The sequence below is a fragment of the Chionomys nivalis genome, chromosome 25 (genome assembly GCF_950005125.1).
Source record: "Chionomys nivalis chromosome 25, mChiNiv1.1, whole genome shotgun sequence".
Taxonomy (NCBI): Eukaryota; Metazoa; Chordata; class Mammalia; order Rodentia; family Cricetidae; genus Chionomys; species Chionomys nivalis.
In genome coordinates this window covers 19,879,050-19,900,904 of record NC_080110.1, presented here as the reverse complement: position 1 = coordinate 19,900,904, position 21,855 = coordinate 19,879,050, and the positions used below count along the sequence as shown (strand labels likewise).

Below are 21,855 nucleotides of genomic sequence, written 5' to 3'. Positions count from 1 at the left end.
AGAACGTTTACATCCTAGAGCCCACAAAACAAAAAGACAGAAACAACCTGGGGAAATGGACGTGTGAAATTGTCACGGAGAGGAACATATTGAAAGGAACAGGAAACAACAGTTTAAGAAGAAAATTCATGTTTGGTTGAGAGCAGTAGGGATCCATTGGATAATCAAAGTGAAGCATCCTGTGGGTACCTAGACAGGCGAGGAGCTTGGGTTCTCCCTGTGGTCCACCTATCACTTTGTGTGGTGATGACGTTAATGAGCCTGGCACTTCTTTCTTATGGCTGGAAAGACCCAGGCAACCAGTTCTCCACTCGGGCACAGCTGCCACACAAATCTCCTGCCAGCACAATCAACTCTCCGAGTTCCAGGGATTTCTAGAATGATGCTCTCTTGTCTCTAGGATAAGCACAGTGTACTGGGGGGAGGGGGGATTCTTCCAAAAAGCTTGTGACACAACTGAGAAGAATTGTGTTTGTTTTTTATCTGTAGCCATGCCCTTAAAAACTGTTAAAAGAGCAAGGAACTTATCAACCCCTTTAGCTGATGGGCCTTTTTTTTCATAACTAAACTTCATCTTAATAAAATTAAGTTGCTGAGAAAGGAAACAAATATTGATAATAAAATATTGTATTACCCACAAGTTATCAACAAACCATGTTCCATTCTTAGAATATACTATTTTCCTTGGGCATCTTTGCCAACACAGAAAACAGATTAAAGAAATTTTTAACCTCTTCAAGACACCAAAATAGAAGCAACATGAAATTTTTTCTTATGTAGAATTTGAGGCGATATTAAGGGGGAAAAACTAATAACTTGTTTTTAGGTCTAAACTTAGAAGTCTTAGAAACCTGCTAAAAGGTCCACAGATAAATGGATTTCCCTTTAGCTACAAAATTGTGTTGTCTGCAGAATGATTGAAACCTGCTACGGCCTTCCAGAGGCCTCAGAACTGATTAGATGGGAAATAGACTTCACCCCTGCCAACTCACCTGGCATCCTTCCTGTTTACCAAGATGTTCCTCCCAGGAGCCTGCTACCAGCAAGCTGCTGGCCAGGCCTGCACCTTATCTAAATCCTCTACAAGTTTTGACCTGCCCTAAGACCAAGCATCATTTTCCACATCAATTTCAAAGCTTCTAGTACTATGAAGATATGGCCTTATCAGTCAAAGCAGACTATTATTATCATAGACGGTGCAGAGAATTTTTTGATTAATCCGTGTGCAGATAGAATGGCCATCAGTCAAAACTAATGATGGCATTTAGTGAGAAACATCAGTGCCGTGAATTATTCCATGACATATATGAATTTGATCAACAGCAGAGTAAATACTGAAATCAGATTAAGGGATCGAGCCCCTGGTAAAACTTTGCTAAAGAATAGCTGTGACTTCGTGCAACCTGTTTGCTGAAGTTCTCTGCATCTGAGAGCTGGTGTACAAAAAAGGGACAGAGTCCTCGTTTTATTAAATTTAGTTTTTATTTGATGCATAAAACAAGGCTGCAATTACTACCCATCATCAGAATGTAGCTGGAAACACCATTTAATGTGCCCTTTCTCATGTCCTGTCCTGTTCTCAGGATTGTGTTTGTTAAAGATACCCAAGTCTAATGGAGATTTTGATATCTTTATCCTGCTAATAGCTTTGTTTCGTTAATTAGATTAAAAGGTTAGAAACTAAAGGAAGTAAGGGAAGAAAAGGAGGAAAGGAAAACATGACGTCCTCAAAGTAGTATTTTCATGGTAGCAGGCAAGGCTTTGGAACATAGTTCAAAACTCACCTCCTCTGTGCAGCCCTCCTTGAATTTCAGGCCCGTTTATCTTTTTCTTTCCCAGCTGTTACAGGAACAGCCCATCATCTCCACTGAATCTTTGACTCTGGGTTGCCTCCTCTCTTTCTACAGTTTTTTTGGAGGCGAAATTCCTAAGCTTCTAGATGCAAGGATCATTCTGTTCTCTGTCCTCTACACCCACAACCCTCCACAACTTGGACATTCAGCAGATTGTCAGTGGAAAGCAAATGACAAGCTAACTGGCTAACTGGATAAAAGGCTGATACCCCACTGAATGAACGAAAGGTTAAATGATCCTTGAACTTCGTGAATCAGTCAGTCTTGGTGAATTTTGCCTTGATGCACTGGGTAAAGATTTAATTTGGAACCAGCGGTCTCCTAAATGCAGTAATTATGACCTTGACCACGATATCAAACATTACCAACCATATTTAAATTTATGCACTCATGCAGATATGTGTAAGTGCATGCACATGCGCATGCAAACACACACACACAATTATGTTTTTTCCATGAATATTTAACACTTTTAACAAACTCTGAAGGGAGCATATCATTACAAAAGACGTTCAAAACCCTCATTCTAAAAAGCGAGGAAGAGAAAATGTATCAAATACCTAAGTGCCAGAAATTGCCTTTGTATTCATTTTAGCTTAAAATGAGAAATCCTTCATTCTGACTTTAGTCTGTTGCTTTTCATCTTCAGTTATGTGTTCTATGCTGTGTGTACTTTTTCAAATTTGCATTTTCTGTTCTGTCTCAGGAGGTGACTAATGATACCCTAATCCATGTATATCCAGTGTTTTATTGTTTCCCACCTGCAATTCTGTAATCTATGAAAAGCTTTAAAATACAGAGCTTGCTTTGTTTTGTGTCAATCTTTATACGATGTTTATCCTTGTAATTTTTTTTAAAAAAATTACTCATAGTTTCCAAAGCAGAGCTTTGAAGTAGATTCTTTTTCCTACAAGTTAGTAGCAAAATAACCATTTTTATATTGTATTCTTTATCTTGGAGAATCATAATGCTCTAGAAAGATGACAGATAATTGGAGGCAAACTAGAAGTTTGCAAAAAAAAATCTTCACTGATACATGAATGTACAAGTCTGGAATTTACTCATAAAATGCATTACGGAGATGTGAGTGCAGGAGCGAGGCTTTCATTGGACAAATAGAGATGTAGCAATTACAGAAAATACCCGAAGTCACTGCTAAGTTTTTGCGGTATCCATAGCAACAAAATTACCCATGTTGTATTGAGGTCTCCGGCTGCTCTAAGACTAGTGAAAATGGGCAGGCTTATATTTCCCAGGAAGGAAATAGCAGCGGCCCATCTAGGAAAAAAAAAAAAAAAAGAACCTGAATTTAAGGTGATTTGTTAGATAATGAATGATAATGCAGCTGACACAGAATTCAGAGCTGTCTATAAAAGCAAAAACCAAACCTGAGAGATTTAAGGAAAACACACACACACATACACACACAGTGAGCTATGGCCCTGAACTAAACCAAGATCCCAAAAAATAAATCCATAAGTTGTTGTATTGGCCAGGAAACAAAAGCTGTAAAAGGAGGAAAGAGGAAGGAAGGAGTTGGAGCTAAGGAGTTAGGGTTAGGGCCCCCCAAGAAAAGCCAGGGGTGGAGATCACTGCAGAGTTTTCTTACTCCTACTGAAGGAACAGAGCATGGCTTTGTGGGTATCTACAGGTTATGCGCTGATCTCTCAATCACTCTAATTCCTCTGAAAGTTCGAGGTGGAGAACGACCTACCAAAGCATCCTTGGGTCACAGCAGGGTTCCCTGTATGAGTGGCTGATGCTGTGAATCTGAGTGTAATGTATTCTGATGAGCAAGCTGCAGATTTGGTAGCCCAAATGCCCAGTGAAGTTACTGAGGGATGCTTAAAGATTTTACTTCGAAAAATGTACACTGTGCAATAGCTTTATAATCGTGGCACTTTTAACTTATAATTCCCAATCCTATATTAATTAAAGAAACGGGCATGAAAAAGAAGAAGAAATTCTTCAGAGTTCCTTAAGTAGATTGTTTTCTTTAAAATATATTTTGTGCCAAAGCTCCCTTGGAGAAAACAATTGATGTTTTTCGATATCACTATGGTATCTTTATTCTAGAGAGAATAGATACTAGTTGATTTCAATAGATATGCCCATGCAGCCTAAATTTATCCACAAACCTGTTGAGCCATGTAGAGTCCACCCTAAAATGTTCTGTTTTTGGAGCCGAGTTTAGCAAAATGAGAAATTACCTTCCCTTAAATAAAGCAAATGACGTCTACCTTATGACACTAGAAAATTTAAAAAGAAAATAAATGTGCATTATTAGACACCCCCTGCTTCATTTGTATCCCAGTCTTGAGAAGAAAGATCCTGCACATAGGAAGTACGCACAAATGTGTTTGGTTGCATAATTATGTTTTACACTATTCAGTTTATACCTACCTTCAATGGAAGAGTAACCTTTCTTGGGGAGGGAAACAGTTGTATTTGATTTTCCAATAACAGACTCCTTCATGCAATTTGATTTCAAAATCTTAACTGATGTTTTCATTGTGTCTATGTCAATATCGATGTTCACATCATAAATACTCCACAAAAACCTAAGCTTTAAATCAGTAGGAAGTGTGTTTCCTGCCTAGGAAGAGGATATATTAAAATGTTTTCCAAGTATATGCAGATTTAGAAAACTAATTACTATTTTCAATGATTTTATGCCAGTTTACTCTAAGCCACCTAATATATTACATCATACAGTCAATAATCCCACTGGGATTTAACAAATGTGTCTAGCTATTTTATTTATTTTATTTAAAAATTAATTTTATTTAAAAATGTTAATATTCATGGTAAGCCCGAAAAGTAAATATTAGATGACTAAAGAGAATAAAGAATAACATTCCAAAAAATAACACACCTATGCAAAACTTAATGGTGGGAATGAGCAGGGATGTTCCTATGTCCTTAACATGTTCCTGGCTTCCAAGAACCAGAATGTGCAATGCAAGTCATTGAGGGACTTTTCTTCTGCCTACCCCAGGTCTAACTTAAGCTATTATTAAAAGTTTTCCTTTAGCTTCATTCTCATGTATTCATTTACCTTTAGGTCAAGAAATATGGGAAGAACTAATTATTTAACTGGAAAATTAAAAATAATATCCTCAGAGTTTTCGTTCTTGTGCATTTTTTCCACTGAAAGCTTTTGAGTTAAATATTAAAATTCTGATTTGAACTTTCATTTGTTGATAGTGGCTGTGATAAGCAGCAGCTGAACACTGTGCCACCAGCAGTGTTTTGATGGAAGGGTATTTATACCAAGGAACTTGCTCCTGGCCACACTTTAGACAACTGTTTATTTGCTTTATTGGATTTTTTTTTCTTTAAAGCATCCTTTTAAAAAGGCCTCAACATCAGACATGACTTTTTCCTTTGGATGCCTTTTTTAATTTATACATTTTTAGCTGAACAACCTAAAAACATTTAAATATCTCATGACACTAAATTGATTGAGTTTTTCTATGTAATATTAAAGTGATAATGAACAAATTTGCTGTGAAGATCAAAAGAAATAGCGTGGCTAAAGTCATAGCACAGAGGTTGGACCATAATAAGGAGATTCTCAATAATCAAATTATATTCCATGAGATTTGCTCGCTACACTAAAAGTGAACGACTGAATACTGAGGATAGTGTTTCTTTAATAAACGTACTAAATTTAAAATATTAAATTAAATATAAAATATTAAATTAAAATATTAAATTTATATTTCAATATAAAATATTAACTTCTCTATTTAATAGTAAAATTGAATGTATACACTGTATTTAAGTAATTCCATTTGTTAAAAATGGCTACTCCATGCAGTTTTTGTGGCACAGTCGGCTATCACGTTCAGCTGTTTAACTAAAAATGGGTAATTCTTTACATTAATATTCCCTTTGTACAAAATAGCTAGAGTAAGTTTTTTTTTAATGTCTATCTATAGGCAGTAGTAAATTTGAGGAAAATTCTAGTAATTATATTCAGTAATTACTATATATATTACTATATTATATATAATATAATTATATAGTATAATATTCCCTATTACATATATTAAAATTAATTTGCACATTAGATCAACTCAAAGCAAATATGGCAGTCAGCAATGCCTTAAGAAACAAAGGACACGAAATGAAACTTTTCCAGTGGTGTGAAATTACCTTCCAGCTGCACTCTTTCAGACTTCTTCCTGTGACCCCACGGTCCTCTCTCTTTAAATTTTTTTTATTAAATAACGTTCCTATGTTCTCACCACCTATTTTCTTTTGTGTGAACCTGTCAAATCCTCTCAGTCTTGTCTTTTGTAATTTAAGGGGCCTTTATGCCGCTCTCTGAGAGACTATCACAAAAGTCCGACTGGGAGAACAATTTGTGAGATTTGGAATGAAGGGCCATTATTAACATTGTCTTGCCTGCATTCAACACACAGCCTCCTGTACCATACATGGCAGGACTGTAGCTCAGTCATCAGAGGTATAATGTCTAAGTGGAGTCTTATGAATACCATCATTGGGGGCATGGGCTTGCATTGACTTCCACTTTTTAAAAAAAAAAAAAAAGCATGATTAAAGAACATTAGGGAAACATGTGTTAGCGTGTGTACATAGCTCTACTATTCACAGGATATTCTGTAACTATAAACATGGTATCAAAAGTGCTGATTTTTATATGTCCTCGGGTTATAATCTAATAGTCAATAATATGCAAAGTGAATGTTCTTCACTATAAAGCTTAAAATGCAGAGAGAGCACGCAAGAGTGGATTTTCTGTTTTGAAGAGAGGTTAATTTTAAGTGTTTTTACTTTCTCAGAGTACTCCTGACTTGTGTTCAACAATCATTGGCACTAATGATGTTTATGCGGCTCAAAGAAAATGAGGCTTTTTCTTACTCTTTCAGTGCCCAGTGCCTTTTTATTATTACAAAAGACAAATCTAATTACTTCTGATGGATTTGAAGAGCTGCAATTTGAATCGTGAATAATTTCGTTCCAGAGGAAGTTAGAGCTCAAATGCACCCATGAAACTTAGCTTTGTGTGAGCCAGTTGTACATGGATGCTAAATAAGGAAATATTTTTTTTTTTTAACTCAAGCAGTCTTTAATGAAAACTGTATGAGACGCCCCTACTCCGGCATCTTCTCAATCGTTTCTTTCTTGTATTTGCCCTTCTCCTTTCCTACTTGCCAAGACTTGGCTTTATAAGGAAATATTTTTAGCTTGTAGCAGTTGGACAGCTCTCATAGAAAGCTCTTTATGTGTGTATGTTTTGCTATATGCTTTGTTATGTTAAACATAGCCTACAGATCAATGTCTTCTATTACCAAAAGCTCGTCACTTCCTCCTCTCCATCCCCTGTATCTTCTCACTGAGCTTTGATCCTGGTGTCTATCTTTCCTCTGATATCCCTCTTCCTATATCTCATGTCTCCTAAGGATTCTTAGCATCATTGAATCCTGTGCCTTGAATATAAAGAAACTATAGCACTAGTAGGTGAGCCCCTGCTGTGCGCTGGCTGCCATGGTAGGCTTTTTAGTAGTTAACTTTAACCAGCCAAAGGAAATGGGTGCCACTATATTATTAACTTGGTAGAGAAGAGAACAGGAGGAACCATTAAGCAATCAGGGCAGTCACATCACCACTACCTGGCCAAGCCCTATACATCTCTCCATGAGCGCCTCTCAAGGCACCAAGTACTTATCCCTTGCCTTCATTACCTTTGACATTTCATTTTCTGTTTGTGTGATTAGTGTCTGCCCATTCGACCATGCCGTAACATATTAAGATAGCACCTAGTGTTTGCTTGATGAACAATTATGGCTTTTATCATGCTGGATACTGCATCTTAATAGTGAATTCTCATAAGACCCACTAAGGTTCTAATCAATTTTACCACTACTGAACAGGTGAGAAAACTGAGGCAAAGAGAGGGTTTGCCAAAGATAAAAGAACGTGTGGAGAATAAAACCAGGGTTCAAACTCAGGAACCTGCCTGGGGAGCGCGCTCTGGATAAAGAAAGAGAAGAATTCACAGAAGATGAACTTGGAGCACAAGGGAGAGGTGGCATGCGATGTGTGTAGAGGTAGAACAGTCCATGCCCGGGCAGCGGAGCCGATAAAACCCAACAGCACAGTATCACAGGAGCAGAGCAGACATTGGGGAAATGCAGCCACAGGGATGGCCGTCTGCCGCATTGGGCTAACCAGTTCTGTTGCTAATGTCCATGTATGTTTCTTTTTCTCTTCCAGTGCCACCGTGGGCCTTAATTGCCATAGCCATAGTTGCGGTCCTTTTAGTCGTGACCTGCTGCTTTTGTGTCTGTAAGAAATGTCTGTTCAAAAAGAAAAACAAGAAGAAGGGAAAGGAGAAGGGAGGAAAGAATGCCATTAACATGAAAGACGTGAAAGACTTAGGGAAGACCATGAAAGATCAGGTAAGGCGCATGCCCCTTATTTATTTGTTAAACTCTTCAGCTAATAAGTCACCAGTAAGGGCTCTGTTCTTCTATGCCAAATGCTCACGGAAATGAACAACTTGTGGCTGCCATTTCTTTTGCAGAGACGCTTGACAGTCCTTTCAGTCTCTTAAAGTGTAGTGGAGAGAGGTACAGTGGGTTTTCTTTTTTTCTCCCTTGATGACACACATGCACAGGTGTGCACACACATGTGTACACACATGTAAACGGAGACTGCTCCTTCATTTCCCAGACACCCAGACCTGAATATTGACACAGAACCTGTATTAACTATAACACTGTTTGGATGATAGCTTAGTCATATTTCTAACTACTTCTTACATCTTGACCCATTTCTATTAATCTGTGTTTCACCACAAGGCTGTGGCCTACCAGTAGGTTTCTGGCATCTTTTTCCTTCAGCAGCTACATGGCGTCTCTTGACTCTACTTACTCTCTCCAGGTATCTCTTTCAGCCCAGCTAGATTCTGCCCTGCCAAAGGCCAAAGCGGCCTCTTTATGAACCGACGGTAATAAAACATCTTCACAGCATACAGAAGGAAATCCCACATCACATACACACCACCAGGGGAGGACTCTACACCAGCGGGTGTGGCTTCATGAGCTTGGCATAATAAGATAATTCCTGAGCATTTATATTCCATTGCATTAGCCAACCTTGATTGGAATTTAAAAGAAAATGTAATCAAGGTGCCTGAGTCCTTTCCCTCTCGGCCAGGGCCTCTGTCTGACTCACCCACGGCACTCGGGCTCTGTTAAGTAGCTTCATCACACTTAGTAATTGCCAATGTTGCAACACACCTTGCCAGCTCAGTCATCAGTTGCCAGAAATAATGAGTTATATGTGGTGATGGGAGATAGGATCCAGTCCTAAAGAACAAGACGGAGCTAAAAGACAAAATTATATTTCCCCAATTAGTGATCATAATCAGACCCACGATGCTGTTGATAAACTGTGTGCCCGAGCTGTCTTCTGTGCATAGAGAAGCTATCTGTGTTGCCTTGATGCTACTGCCTATTTTTCACTAAGTTAGCTGGACAACTTAGCCAAGGTGACGCTTCATAAAAAGTATTAAATGTGTCTTCACTTTTGGAATAAAAAAAATACATATATTAAATGTTTCTAAAGAAAATTGAACTCATGAAAGGACAGCAAAGATTTTTTCATAGAAATTTTTGTAATTATTGTTTCCTATCAGATAGTTTAAATAGTTCTACCTATTCCCAAATAGAAAAAGGTGTAGTCAATTTTTCTAATTGTCTCACAGTATTAATTACTATTAACTGAATCATTAACACATGAACTTAAGGACAATTTGATCAGGTGTTAACACAAGCCACATGGTAGATGCGTGCAGCTCCCTTCTTCCCCGTACACTCTCATATGCTTCCCCTCTTTCCCAGCAGGAGTTTAAAACTCCTCGAAGAACCTGGCGGTGGTGGCACACGCCTTTAATCCCAGCACTCGGGAGGCAGAGGCAGGCGGATCTCTGTGAGTTCGAGACCAGCCTGGTCTACAAGAGCTAGTTCCAGGACAGGCTCCAAAGCTACAGAGAACAGAGAAACCCTGTCTTCAGAAGAAAACACAAACTCCTCGAAGAAACTGTAAAGTCTATTGGTAGCAGTTTCCCTACTGCCCTTCTCATTCCCTGCAGTTTAGTTTGCTTTCAGAGCCGTATGTGCGTAGATGGATGCATGTGAAGTCTAGTTCAACACTCAGAGAGCTTTAACCTGAGCTCAGGGTAGCAACGGTTCAATTTGTCTGGCAGTTTCTCATCAGTTAGAGAAGCTCATGATCAACTCCAGATACCTAAGAAGGATCTTTCTCTTCATTTAATTTGTTAAGTAGATACTCAAATTTAGGGTTATAACAAGTAGAATTTAACACTAATTTTTCTTCCTCTTTTATTCATTTGGGGTTTTTTAGACAAAAATCAGATTCTTTAAAAACATTTTATAATTAAATATAGAAATAATTTCCCTGGATGAGCGTGGCCGAGAAAAGGGATGCTATTTTAGCAGTATCTTTGAAAACAATAATTTGAATACATAGTGCTATGATTTTTATGGTTATCATAAAACTCAATTGTGATCTTCTTGTGTCCTTGAATTAACACTTAAAAGCTTTGATCAATGCTAAATGGTAACTACAGCATTCTTGTCTAGGATAAGGAAGTTACATTTTCATTTGTGGATTTGTTCTGTATGATGAGTTGTAACAGTATAATTGATGGCACAGTGCCATTAACCCCCTTACACCATGGATAAATGACCACGAGCTCGCAGATACACTAGGTGGGGGCCTATCTCCTTCTCCTTTGGATGGAGAGGGGCAGAGGAATATGAATCTAGTAAGGAATTAGTATGAAAATGTCAGCGACAGTTTATATTAACTTTCTGCCATAACAAAGTATTTAGAACTTCAACCCCTCTAACCGGTTTTAACTACCTTAAGTCAAACATTTTACGTACTGTAGGGCTTTAGCTAGGTATGATTTTCAATTTTAGATGTATAGAATGAGATATAATTGGAATAGTGAAATTATCAGTCCCAGTGATAATTATGTAAGCACAGGGTATGTTTCTATCAATCCTTACTAACATAGCTAATAGCTTATGAAGATGAGGGCTAAAGATGAAAACTGAATGCACCGATTTTAGGAGGATTATCTGTCACGTGGTGTCCCATGATCCTCCAAATTATACCGATGAAATTCACTTTTAAACACTGTGCTTTCAAAGTACTTCGAGCATCACATCACAGTGAACATGGGGAAGGGAAATAAGGCCAGTATATGGCTCTCTTGTATAAAGTCAGACAGGAACAGTTGATGGATGTACTCCTAAAGCTATATAGGCCTGAGGGCAATCAATAAGTTTTTATTACTTCAATCCATTCCAAACTCCCAGAAATTCAAATTTCAACACTCATGGCTATAGATCTCTCTGGAAAGGTTTTGTAACCTTTAAGAAATAATCTCTTAAATTTCAGCATTGACTTCAGAAGTAAACTCTAGATAGTATATTTAGGATTCATATTTAGTGTTTTTTTTAATATCTTGAATCTTGAAATCACTAACCATACAGGGGAGAGGATAGCATCTCATAATTATAAGCTTAGAGCAGTCATTTCTCCATGGTTTTCACTGATGTGTGTGGATTTTTTAATTTTTATTTCTTCCTTCTATGTCCTCCTTATCTGTGTTATGTCTCATGACTGTTCTGGACTGTCCCTTGCGGTAGGTTTCTTCTGCTACTGGACATTTCTAATCAATGCTGGTGGCTGGGCTCCACAGCTGAGGGCTTACCATCTTGACATCAAAAGGCTGAACCCAACTGATCTGCAAAGATGGAGTGTTTCGTTCTAGCCATTGCTAACATGGGCTAACTAGAACAAAATTGGAACGATTTTACATTGATACAGAGAAAAGGAAGGACAGTCACTCACACTTACCAAATCCCATGTGAACAGCATAATTGAGAATGAGCAAATACTTTTTCTGATGTCTGTGGACTAGGTAACTTTTGAACGCCAAAGGAAACCATGAGCTGGTCCTTCTAAACCTGGAAACTTGATAAAAAAAAAAAAAAAAAAAAAAAAAAAAAAAAAAAAAAAAAAAAAAAAAAGGCCTGATATTCCCAACACAACTTCCCTTTTCCCTCTTAACAATTTGCCTGACTTCAGAGCTTCTGGGCTCACAAGATTGTTCATCTGAGGGTTTTTTTGTTCCTATGGAAGAAAAAATATTGCTCTCAAGATATAATAGCTACTGACTTAATAGATCTGAATTTAATGTGATGGTACAGGGTACATCTTGATGAAGCTCGGCCTCTGGGACTGGAATAGACTTAATCACTTCAGTGATGAACAGAAGCACTGAAAAATTATCAAAAATTTATAGCCCCATTTCATGCAAAATAATTGCAGAGATGGTCCTGCACCTTCTATTCTGGCAAAAAAAAAAAAAAAAAAAAAAAAACAGGGTAAAGGAGATTGAATATCTCAACTATTTCAAATTGCATTGGGCTGAAACATGATATATAAACTGCCAGCTCTGAAAAGGGACTTTTGAAAAAGTATTTAAATTCATGATTATTTTTAGTGTGACCATGGAGGGGCATGTAGGTATTTTCAGTCAGTGCATTAAGGAATTTTCTACTCTTTAAAAAAAAAAATCAAACTATTGCAGGGAGGCAAACTTCCTAAGCTGTAGTTTTCTATACACACCCTCTATGACAGTGCTAAAGATTCTACACACCTACGTTCTCAGGGACAAACGGAGTCCACTGCCTGAAGTGTTTGAGCCAGACTCAGACATCTGAGTGTCATTCATCAGGCACTGTGCAGGTCCCTGCTTTGGTTCTTACATAATGACTTTAATATTCAAGAAAGCACCCAAGGATAAATTAATCTTTCTAAATTAAACGGTATACCCTCATTTGAGAATGACTATTTTCAGCTTTTTCAGGCTCGCTGTAGACTCCTGAGATGTGTCAGAAACACAGAGGGGGACAGACACCTGTGACCATGGCTCAACTCTGCTCAGATGTTCGTCTAATCAGAGAGCAGACGGATTTGGGGGAGCATTGGGGGATTAGATGGGAGGAGCCAAACTGGATGACATTATAAAGTCAGGGATGGGGGCTACCATTTTAAGCAACACTGAGGCTCTCTGAGTAAATGATGAGTCTCCACTGAGAACAATGACAGCAGAGAAGAGGTCCATGCAGGTAGGGGTAGCAAGATGGCGAGCCATGATCTGACGGCCCTGGGGCCTCTTTACATCTCACATTTGAGTTCTGGAAGAATTCTCATCACCTTGAGAGCTGACGGTAGTTACATAATAGTAAAGACTCTTTAATATTGTCAGAGACACTTTATTTCAATTTCTGTGAGATTCTGCAACTGAGTACATGCAAGAAAAATGAGATAGTAGACAGAAGTGGATAACATTTGCTCATTTAAAAACAAGTGATTTTAAAAAATGACCAAGGGAAATATACAAGCAGTGACTAGAACAAAATATGTGGATGACTAATATAAAGGCCTTTCAATTTTTCAAACATACTCATGAATGGAGAAATGGAACTTTTCATAAATTTTAATTGTAACGAATAGACCTGCACAAAAATGTTTCTGTAATCCCCATGAAGACACCTTCCACTATTATAAACCTTTGTAGTAGAAATATCTGGAGTAACTTTTGCATACTAAGAAAATTTTATATACTTTGATTTTTGAAATAGAGAAACATTTTGTGTATTTTATGACATAACGATCTTTCAAATATTTTAATTTATATCCATTAATGTTGAAGAATATTTAGTTGTTTAGATTAGGTTTTCGAAATTTAGTACCATGAACCCTATTCTTCAATGCAAAATGAATTTTATGCCCATATGAGTTTTTCTGAAATTCCAAACATGACGCTTGTCTTTGATATTCAATAAACTCAAATCAGTTGAATTCAGCCTTGCTTTCTGTGGAGCTAGCTGTCATGAAGACAAAACGGGGAAGTTCATCTGGAAATGGGGTGAACGACTCTCTAAACATGCGTTTGCTGGTGGCATGTTTTCTCCTTTTTTTCCTTAAATGTGACAATCCTGTATGTGAAACGAAAGGATTTACACTTTCCGAGGGTCACTCAGCCATCGTTGGCACAGGCAATCAGGCACCTGAAGGCCATGCATTCCATACGAATCTCTGCTGCATGCACCAATGATATTTCACACGATGCTGAGCATCTTCTGCGGCTACGAGAATGTGAAACCCAGCCTGGATGCGAGCATGTTGATCATAGAGAGAAAGGGGCAATATAATCAGAGCCAAGAATCATACCAAGTGGACATTTTCCTTGCAACGATTTTATAGTTTTGCTTGCTCTACTCTGAGGGGGGCTTCTTCCATTGCTTCCATTATTGCTTGCTGACTGGGGGGGGAGAAGGTCCACGCACACGTAGAATCAAAAAATACAAGTGTGTGTAAGCAACGAATGAGAATGTGTTAGACAAGTAGAGTTCAGCATCATCACGCTTGCTTCAAACAGCTTGGAGGTATGGCCAGGTTAATTTGGACTGGGAGGGAAATTCACTGGGATTTCTTTTTTCCTATTCATAGGCCCTTAAGGATGATGATGCTGAAACTGGATTGACTGATGGAGAAGAGAAGGAAGAACCCAAGGAAGAAGAAAAACTGGGAAAGCTCCAATATTCGCTGGACTATGATTTCCAGAATAACCAGGTCTGAGGGGAAAACGTCTAATTCCATTACATTTTCTGAAATTACCAAGGAGCGATTGGAAGCAAGATAGTCCTCTTAAAACATTTCGTTTGCTGTGAGGGGAGAAAACGCAATTATCAAAGCTATTGATGAAATCATTTCCAAGTACAGGCAGTCCCCTAGCTGCTAATTTAACTTCTGCTAATTAGAATTCACAGTATCCAGCCGATTACATCTACTCACGGCACGGACAGGAGACCGACAGAATACAAATTAACTCCAAGCCATCGGTCTGCCGCTGAGAGCTCCCAGCCAGCCCAGTCCCAACAGGTCCCTCCGTGTGCATAGGAATAATCTTCCCTGAGGTGTATAGATTTAGAGTTCAAGCAACGCCGGAGCATTTGGTTTGAGCTGCTAGCTAAACCCACATTTAGAAAAGTAAAATTGGTAAGCAATGAAAGAATTTAACATAGGGCAATGCTCTGTGGCTTTTAAAGGCAGAAATACCTTCTGTGTGATGCCACGATGCTAGGCGAAACTCCCCCAAGTGATTAGACTGTGGCTCTGTCAATGCCGAAAGGCCAGTGGCTGGATTATCAGAGCCCATGGCGGCTACCCAAAAGTGACCAGACTAAAGACTGCAACGTAAGCATCCCTACTTCTCTTTCTCAAAAGGTGGTGGAGTGCATTGAAATCAGTAGCGTAGCAGCCGCTTTTCACTGAGTAGCTATAATCCAGGTGTGGGCTGTTAGTCCCAGGTTGCCAAATGCGTTTCAAAACCCTTCTAGGAAAGATCCACAAAGTTAATATCCGTCCCTGTACTGTCTGAGTTGCGAAAGAGGAAGCAGAATAAGCCGAGTTCCGAATGTAGCCCTTGACCTATTAGGGAGTACCAATACCACCCACTTCGTTGGCATCCCTCCTCCTTTGCGGCGAGAGGAAGGCTGGTAACTCGGTACAATTATGGGAATGCAGCATATGCTAGCGATAGATATCCTGCTTGATGAGCAAAGAGTGATAAGTGACTCAAATATCAACACTCGGCTTTCATGGCTGATGTCCAGAGTCAGAACTGGAAGCAGTTGTAGCGATTCTGGATTTCGTTTGGGAACAGACAGTTCAGGCCTCTGAAGCTTCCGAGTACCCGCCCCCCCTTGAAGGATGTGTGGGATTTGAAAATGCTTTTCTTTGGCCATCTTTATTAGAGCCCTGGCTAGTTATTTTATAATACATCTCAGACACCTGCCTATTGAATTTAGGTATGGTCTGTAAGTATGTATTTATATAGGATTATAGGGAGACCTCTTTACACCTTATAATTAAATATATTTCAGCTCATTTCTACTACTTCTACCAAAATGTGAGCATTAGGATTTAGTTGGAAGCAAAGCAGTTTATTATTTACATATTCCAGGAAGGGTAAAGGCTAGCTTACATTACCAATGGAGGTTTCCAGGTTTTTAACCTGTCTTTATATACTCATCTGATATTTTTCTCCTTTCATATCTCCCAGGAGAAATCTCGTAGCATCTCATACTGACTAGTTCTGAAACTTCTAAATACTTTTTGTATCTGTGTGCGCCATGTGTGTTCACTTTGGCTGTGGAGGTGACAAGGTGTTAGATCCTCTGAGGCTGCTGTTACCCATGGTCGCATGCTCCCATGTGGGTGCTGGGAATCGAAGCTCAGGCCTCTGGAAGCGCAGCAGGTACCATGTCTGCAACCCAGGAGTACTTTTAAGAACAGAATTCATTCTGTTTTAACCAAAAATAATGTGTATATTTGCTACTCTGCTTTCATCCAACATTAAGTCCAGTCAGGCGGTGGTGGCGCACGCCTTTAATCCCAGCACTCAGGAGGCCGAGGCAGGGGGATCTCCATGAGTTCGAGGCCAGCCTGAACTTTAAGAGCTAGTTCCAGGATGGGCTCAAAAAATAAATAAATAAAAATAACCTACAGAGAAACCCTGTCTTGAAAAAACATTCTCCAAAATATGTATTTCATTATGATGGTCTACAAGATTTTATTGATAAAATCATGCATTGGTTTTAATTACAAATGTCCTTGCTAGTTTCCATCCTCACACAGTTCCTATGAGTTAGGGTTGGTAAAATCTGAGATTTGTAGACAAGGTTGGAGTCAAATATGAGTATTTGTTTACCAAAACAAAAAAGAAAAAAAACCTTAAAATCCTTGAATTAAGAAGCTTTCGCAATGGGAATATGTCTCTCTTAAACAGAAGTTCAAGGGACATTAGAAGAAATCCCTCCATCCTCTAACGGCAAGATATGCAAGTCTCTAAACTAGAATTATCTCTCCTTACTGAGTTTGTTATGTTTGCCGGAAAAAAAATGAGAATGAGGGATAGAATATTACCTCTAACAAACTGAGAGACCGTGAGCTTTAGTAATTGTGTGGTTATACTCTAGCGCCTACAGTAGCTATTCTTGGGCCATGTCTGTGTTGGGGTACCTCCCTTCCATCATTCATGGCTCCCGCTGAAAGACAATGCCACAAACGAGGCAAGGCAGCTTAAAGTGGAATCAGCATACCCATTAGGGCAAGATCAAAGTTGGAAATTGAGCCAACCAACCAAAATACACGGAGGATGCCCTAGGTCACGTGACAGAAAATGGGTGTCATTTTTGTAAGGAAATGGGTTGCTTGTCCCCTCCATTTGCCTAAAAAACTCAGACTCACATGTTTACAGCCTGTAGTAAAAACCTGTAGTGTGTCCACATTTATTGAAGAATCTGTAATAACTGGATTTTACATGTTTTTTCCTATGTATTGACAAGATGGGTTGGGTGGCTCTTGCTTAAAATCTGAGTACTGGGGAGACAGAGGGCAAGTGGCTGGCTGGCCTGAGCTATAGATTTTTATCTCACAAAAGAAGTAATATAATAATGCCACATTATTTTAATATTCCCAGTGAAACTGAGAAGTTTATTGGTGAAAATACAGCGCAGAGAAAATTGCTATATTAGGAAAATGGAAAACGTAGTTATTTAACATAGATATTCAAATCTAGAACTCTCCCCATTTTGAGAAAGCTTAAATTTTTAATGCATTTTATTCTACCTCCATTTAAATGCATCTTTCTTAGATAATTATTCTATCATAAGCTAAGGTTTTAAAAATGTAGATATACAAGAATAGGTCAAGTGGGATAGAAACATAAAGCTTTAGTTTTTTCTTTCCAAAATATTAGTCAGTGACTAAGAAATTTCTATTTTGCTTCTCTGAGACTTCAGAAAAGAATGAAACATTCCCTGCTTTGCAGTTACAGACTAGTGGTTGTTGAGCGACTTAATTGCACTGATAAAGTGTGAGCTGGAAGGGAAAGCGAAGCTCAAGAGCTTTTAGCAACTGGGTCGTTATTTGATTGCAAGCCTTCTGCAAATATGAATTCCATATTTAACTGTAATCAGCCACCTTTTAGAAGCCTCTTTTGTGCTTAAAAACGAGGCTGCCTAGAGCCCGCATCTGTCATAATTCGGTTTCTTAAGTCTACAGAGCTCACTGCACTTGCCCTCTGTATTTAGACTCACGAGAATAAAAGTTGACTAAAAGCAAAGGGAACAGGGGACATCACAGTGTGCGACACTGTGAACAAATCAATCTCAAAATGTTCCATCTTTGATGTGGCCCATTTGTTCTCATTCATTTCAGCTGTTGGTCGGCATCATCCAAGCTGCTGAACTTCCTGCCTTGGACATGGGGGGAACATCTGATCCGTACGTCAAGGTCTTCCTGCTGCCTGACAAAAAGAAGAAATTTGAGACAAAAGTTCACCGAAAAACCCTCAACCCTGTCTTCAATGAACAATTTACTTTCAAGGTAAATGTTTGGGTTGATTTATAGCTTGTTCTTCCTCATTTTCTATTAAACACTAGTTTCATCACGACACACATAGAAGCATGAGCAACTTACTCTGGGATTCACCATAGCTGTATTTGGAATATTTCACAGTTGAATTTTCAGTTTAATGAAAAGTCCAAAGTGGAGGTATTGGCTATGTATTTTCAGAACAGAACGTAGACCTTTCAATATCAGAACCACATCTGAAAAAGCAAGGTCAACCCGAGTACACCAACAGACTTTGACACCACACCCCATTGCCTCCAAAAATAAAGCCCAAGCTATTATTTTCCAGAGTTTCCAAGGCTCTGAAAAATGGACCAAGCCTATAAGGACTATTGAAGTCAGAATATAGGACGTTGTTCTCCAATGTTCATCATGCTCTCATGGGGAGATCGGAACATGCTAAAACCCTTCCTCCTAGCAATAAAAAAAGTTATGGGCTTCTCTAGCATCATTCCTTTACTCTAGGCTCTTGTCTCTGGTCTGGGGCTCTTCATCATGTTGAGACACATCGGTTGACAAACAATAACCAAGAGACATTCTGCCCGTATGACAACTCATCAAAATGACATGCCCTGCAAGCTGCAAGCACCGTGTAACTCTCTGCTTGAAGTCATTCATAAAAACGGTGCTTCTGGTGGATAGGTGGAATTGTTTTCGATTTTTCTTTAGAACACTACATTTATAACAAATGAAATTTCTGTGAATATGCCAGCAGGCCGATTCAAAATTACCCCGTCCACTAACCAGGCTTAGCAATAACACGTGCCTTGTGTTGACAAACATTCCAGTGGGAAATGAAACTGGGGCGTGAGTCACCTCTTCAAATCCTGTTTGCAATTTCATAAAAGAACAGTCTTTCTATTCTTTAAAGTTTACGAGTTTTAAACACATAAATCCTTTAGTTTTTCTTTGTCTGGACCATTAACATAGCGGTAATAAGAGCAGAAAATTCCTGACTTAAAAATAAAACATTATTGGCCCTATACAAAATCAAATAAATATCAATTACTAAAATCTTGTAAAGAGTAGTCAATAACATCTTATTTGTCTATATAATGGTCTTTTTAGGTCAGAAATTTCTAAATGGAACTTAATAAATTCTTATTATTTGAATAATCTTGACATAATATTGTAGTGCCTTCCTCTATTACTTGCATATCATTTCTTTGAAGCATATTGGTTAAATTCTATAAATGTTTATAATTTCTGCATTATTTTATTTCAGAAAGGTAAATCAGGATGTATAAATATATATATATATATTCAAAGTACAGTTATTTTGAGGCATTTAAGAAATATGTTGATTTCTGCAGAAGACATTATAAACTATATCTTGAAATGCCAGGCAGCCATACAATGTAAGAATAGACGCATAAGTGAGTTTATAGATTGGCTTTCAAGTAGAGTTCAATGCACTTAAAATGAACAACATGCCCAAAAATAAATTCATTATTTTTCCTCTAAAATAAACTTACATTTTAAGGGAGTATTAATAATAAACGATTCCTAAGTGCCTACAGTGGCCAGATGTTTAAAATATTCTCTCTCATTCTCGAAAGGCCTCCACTGAGCACGGATTCCTTTGCTGTAGTTTAATAACAAGTTGGATTGATTCATTTGCCCCAGGTCCAGGTCTACCTAATCCAAAGCACAGACTTCACATAGACTACTTCAGCATGATCAAATGTTCAAGAAATACAATTTAAAATCTTAAAGGTTTCTAAACTCCCACTCCAAAATTTGTGAATTCTATTGAAATTCAGATCTTTCAAGTTTATTTTAGGTTCTTCCTAAAGTAGAAAACCATTATACTTAATTTTGCACAGGATTTTAGAAAATAATCTGATTTTGACCATAATTAATAAATGACAAAACACTTATTAGAAAGCCCAAGTTTCTTGTACATAAGTGGTCAGATAGTCTTTTTCCCCTTTCCCTTCTTAATAAAAGTTAATTAATAAATGTCTAATTTAATTAAGAAATGTGTTCTGGGGGCGTAAATAGCATTTATGCTGACAAAATAGTCCATGTATAAAATTGATCAAATATTTAGTACAAGCCTAAACAACCTCTCAATTAAATATTTCTACCCACTTACTGGAGTGTAGCTTACCTGAACTGCCCAGCTCTCCCTGAATATTAAAAATGTCACTAATCAGCTTTCCAAACCATAGCATCTGTTCCAAATGCATTTGAACAGCTGGAGAACTCATCCGTTCTTGGCCTTTTGCTACTGTTCTTGCTCACTGGTATCACGCTTACAATTGAACTTCAAGATCCATATTATAATGACTCTCTGGTAATCAAAACATCAATTTTCTAGTCAGTTCGTGTCAATCACAAAATTATTTTAGAAAGTGTATGAGGCACCTTGTGAATTTCATTTAGATCTTTTTAGACTACTAGCATGGCTTTGGAAAAGTCACCCTTCGTGTAACGATAGTCTAGAACAACGTATGTTCTCAACCTTCCTCATGCTGCAACCCCTTAATACAGCTAGTTCCTCATGGTCGTGGTAACCCCCAACCATAAAATTATTTTCATTATTACTTCATAACTGTAGTTTTGCTACTGTTGTGAATCATAATATAAATATCCGTGTTTTTCTAATAGTCTTAGGCAGCCCTGTGAAAGGGCCATTTGACCCCCTAAAGGGTTATGACCCACAGGTTGAGAACCATTGATCTAGCTGGCTTGAAAAAGTGGTACCCATTGAACTAGTGTCCAGTTGAAATTTGAAAGGTTTTGAAACAATAGAAATAACATTTTTTTCAAGAGATAGTTGTATAGTCAAATACAACTTGGTTTCTTATTCTTTCATTGATCACGAAGTGTCTTACCCTCCTCTCCTTTCGTCCAGGTGCCATACTCGGAATTAGGTGGCAAAACTCTGGTGATGGCTGTGTACGATTTTGATCGCTTCTCCAAGCATGACATCATTGGAGAGTTCAAAGTTCCTATGAACACTGTGGATTTTGGCCACGTAACCGAAGAATGGCGTGATCTCCAGAGCGCAGAGAAGGAAGAGGTAGGGAAGTCATCAGCGTTTCTAACTTGACAAGTTGCGTTTATTCAGTTTCCTGTTCGAGTACTAATTTGATCTTCTGGAAGTGGAACATGGTCCTTTAGACACTGACAACTGCCAAAACAGAAATTGTATGACCCTGCTGAGATACATGCAGGACTTCTGGGTAGTTTAAAAAGACAATAGAGAGATGTATGCACTGGGAATATAACCAATCTTCTTTACAAGGCCCAATAAGCCATCACTTTGTATTGTCTGCGTGGGTTTTAGAACTAGTACAGTAAAATGAAAGGGTACTTTTTCTCTGATGAAGTTTGTTGTTTCTTATGCAGATATCAAAGCATAATGGGTTTTAAAACCCTGTAATACACAAAAGCTGGTATTCGGTCCAGTTTTTAAATGACTTACATCTTCATC

At 38.2% G+C, this 21,855-nt stretch overlaps 1 protein-coding gene across 3 annotated transcripts in view; it reads left to right on the top strand.

Moving 5' to 3' along the window:
* The window catches only part of Syt1 (synaptotagmin 1), a 494,427-nt gene that overhangs the window by 338,843 nt on the left and 133,729 nt on the right, over positions 1-21,855 (top strand). For 2 of the 3 annotated variants that reach the window (XM_057757847.1, XM_057757846.1), the window contains 4 exons: positions 8,100-8,284; positions 14,445-14,567; positions 18,219-18,386; positions 21,274-21,441. In XM_057757847.1, the coding sequence (XP_057613830.1) occupies positions 8,100-8,284; positions 14,445-14,567; positions 18,219-18,386; positions 21,274-21,441 (644 nt within the window). The remainder of the gene's footprint in view (positions 1-8,099; positions 8,285-14,444; positions 14,568-18,218; positions 18,387-21,273; positions 21,442-21,855) is intronic. The other variant, XM_057757848.1, reaches the window with a different exon arrangement.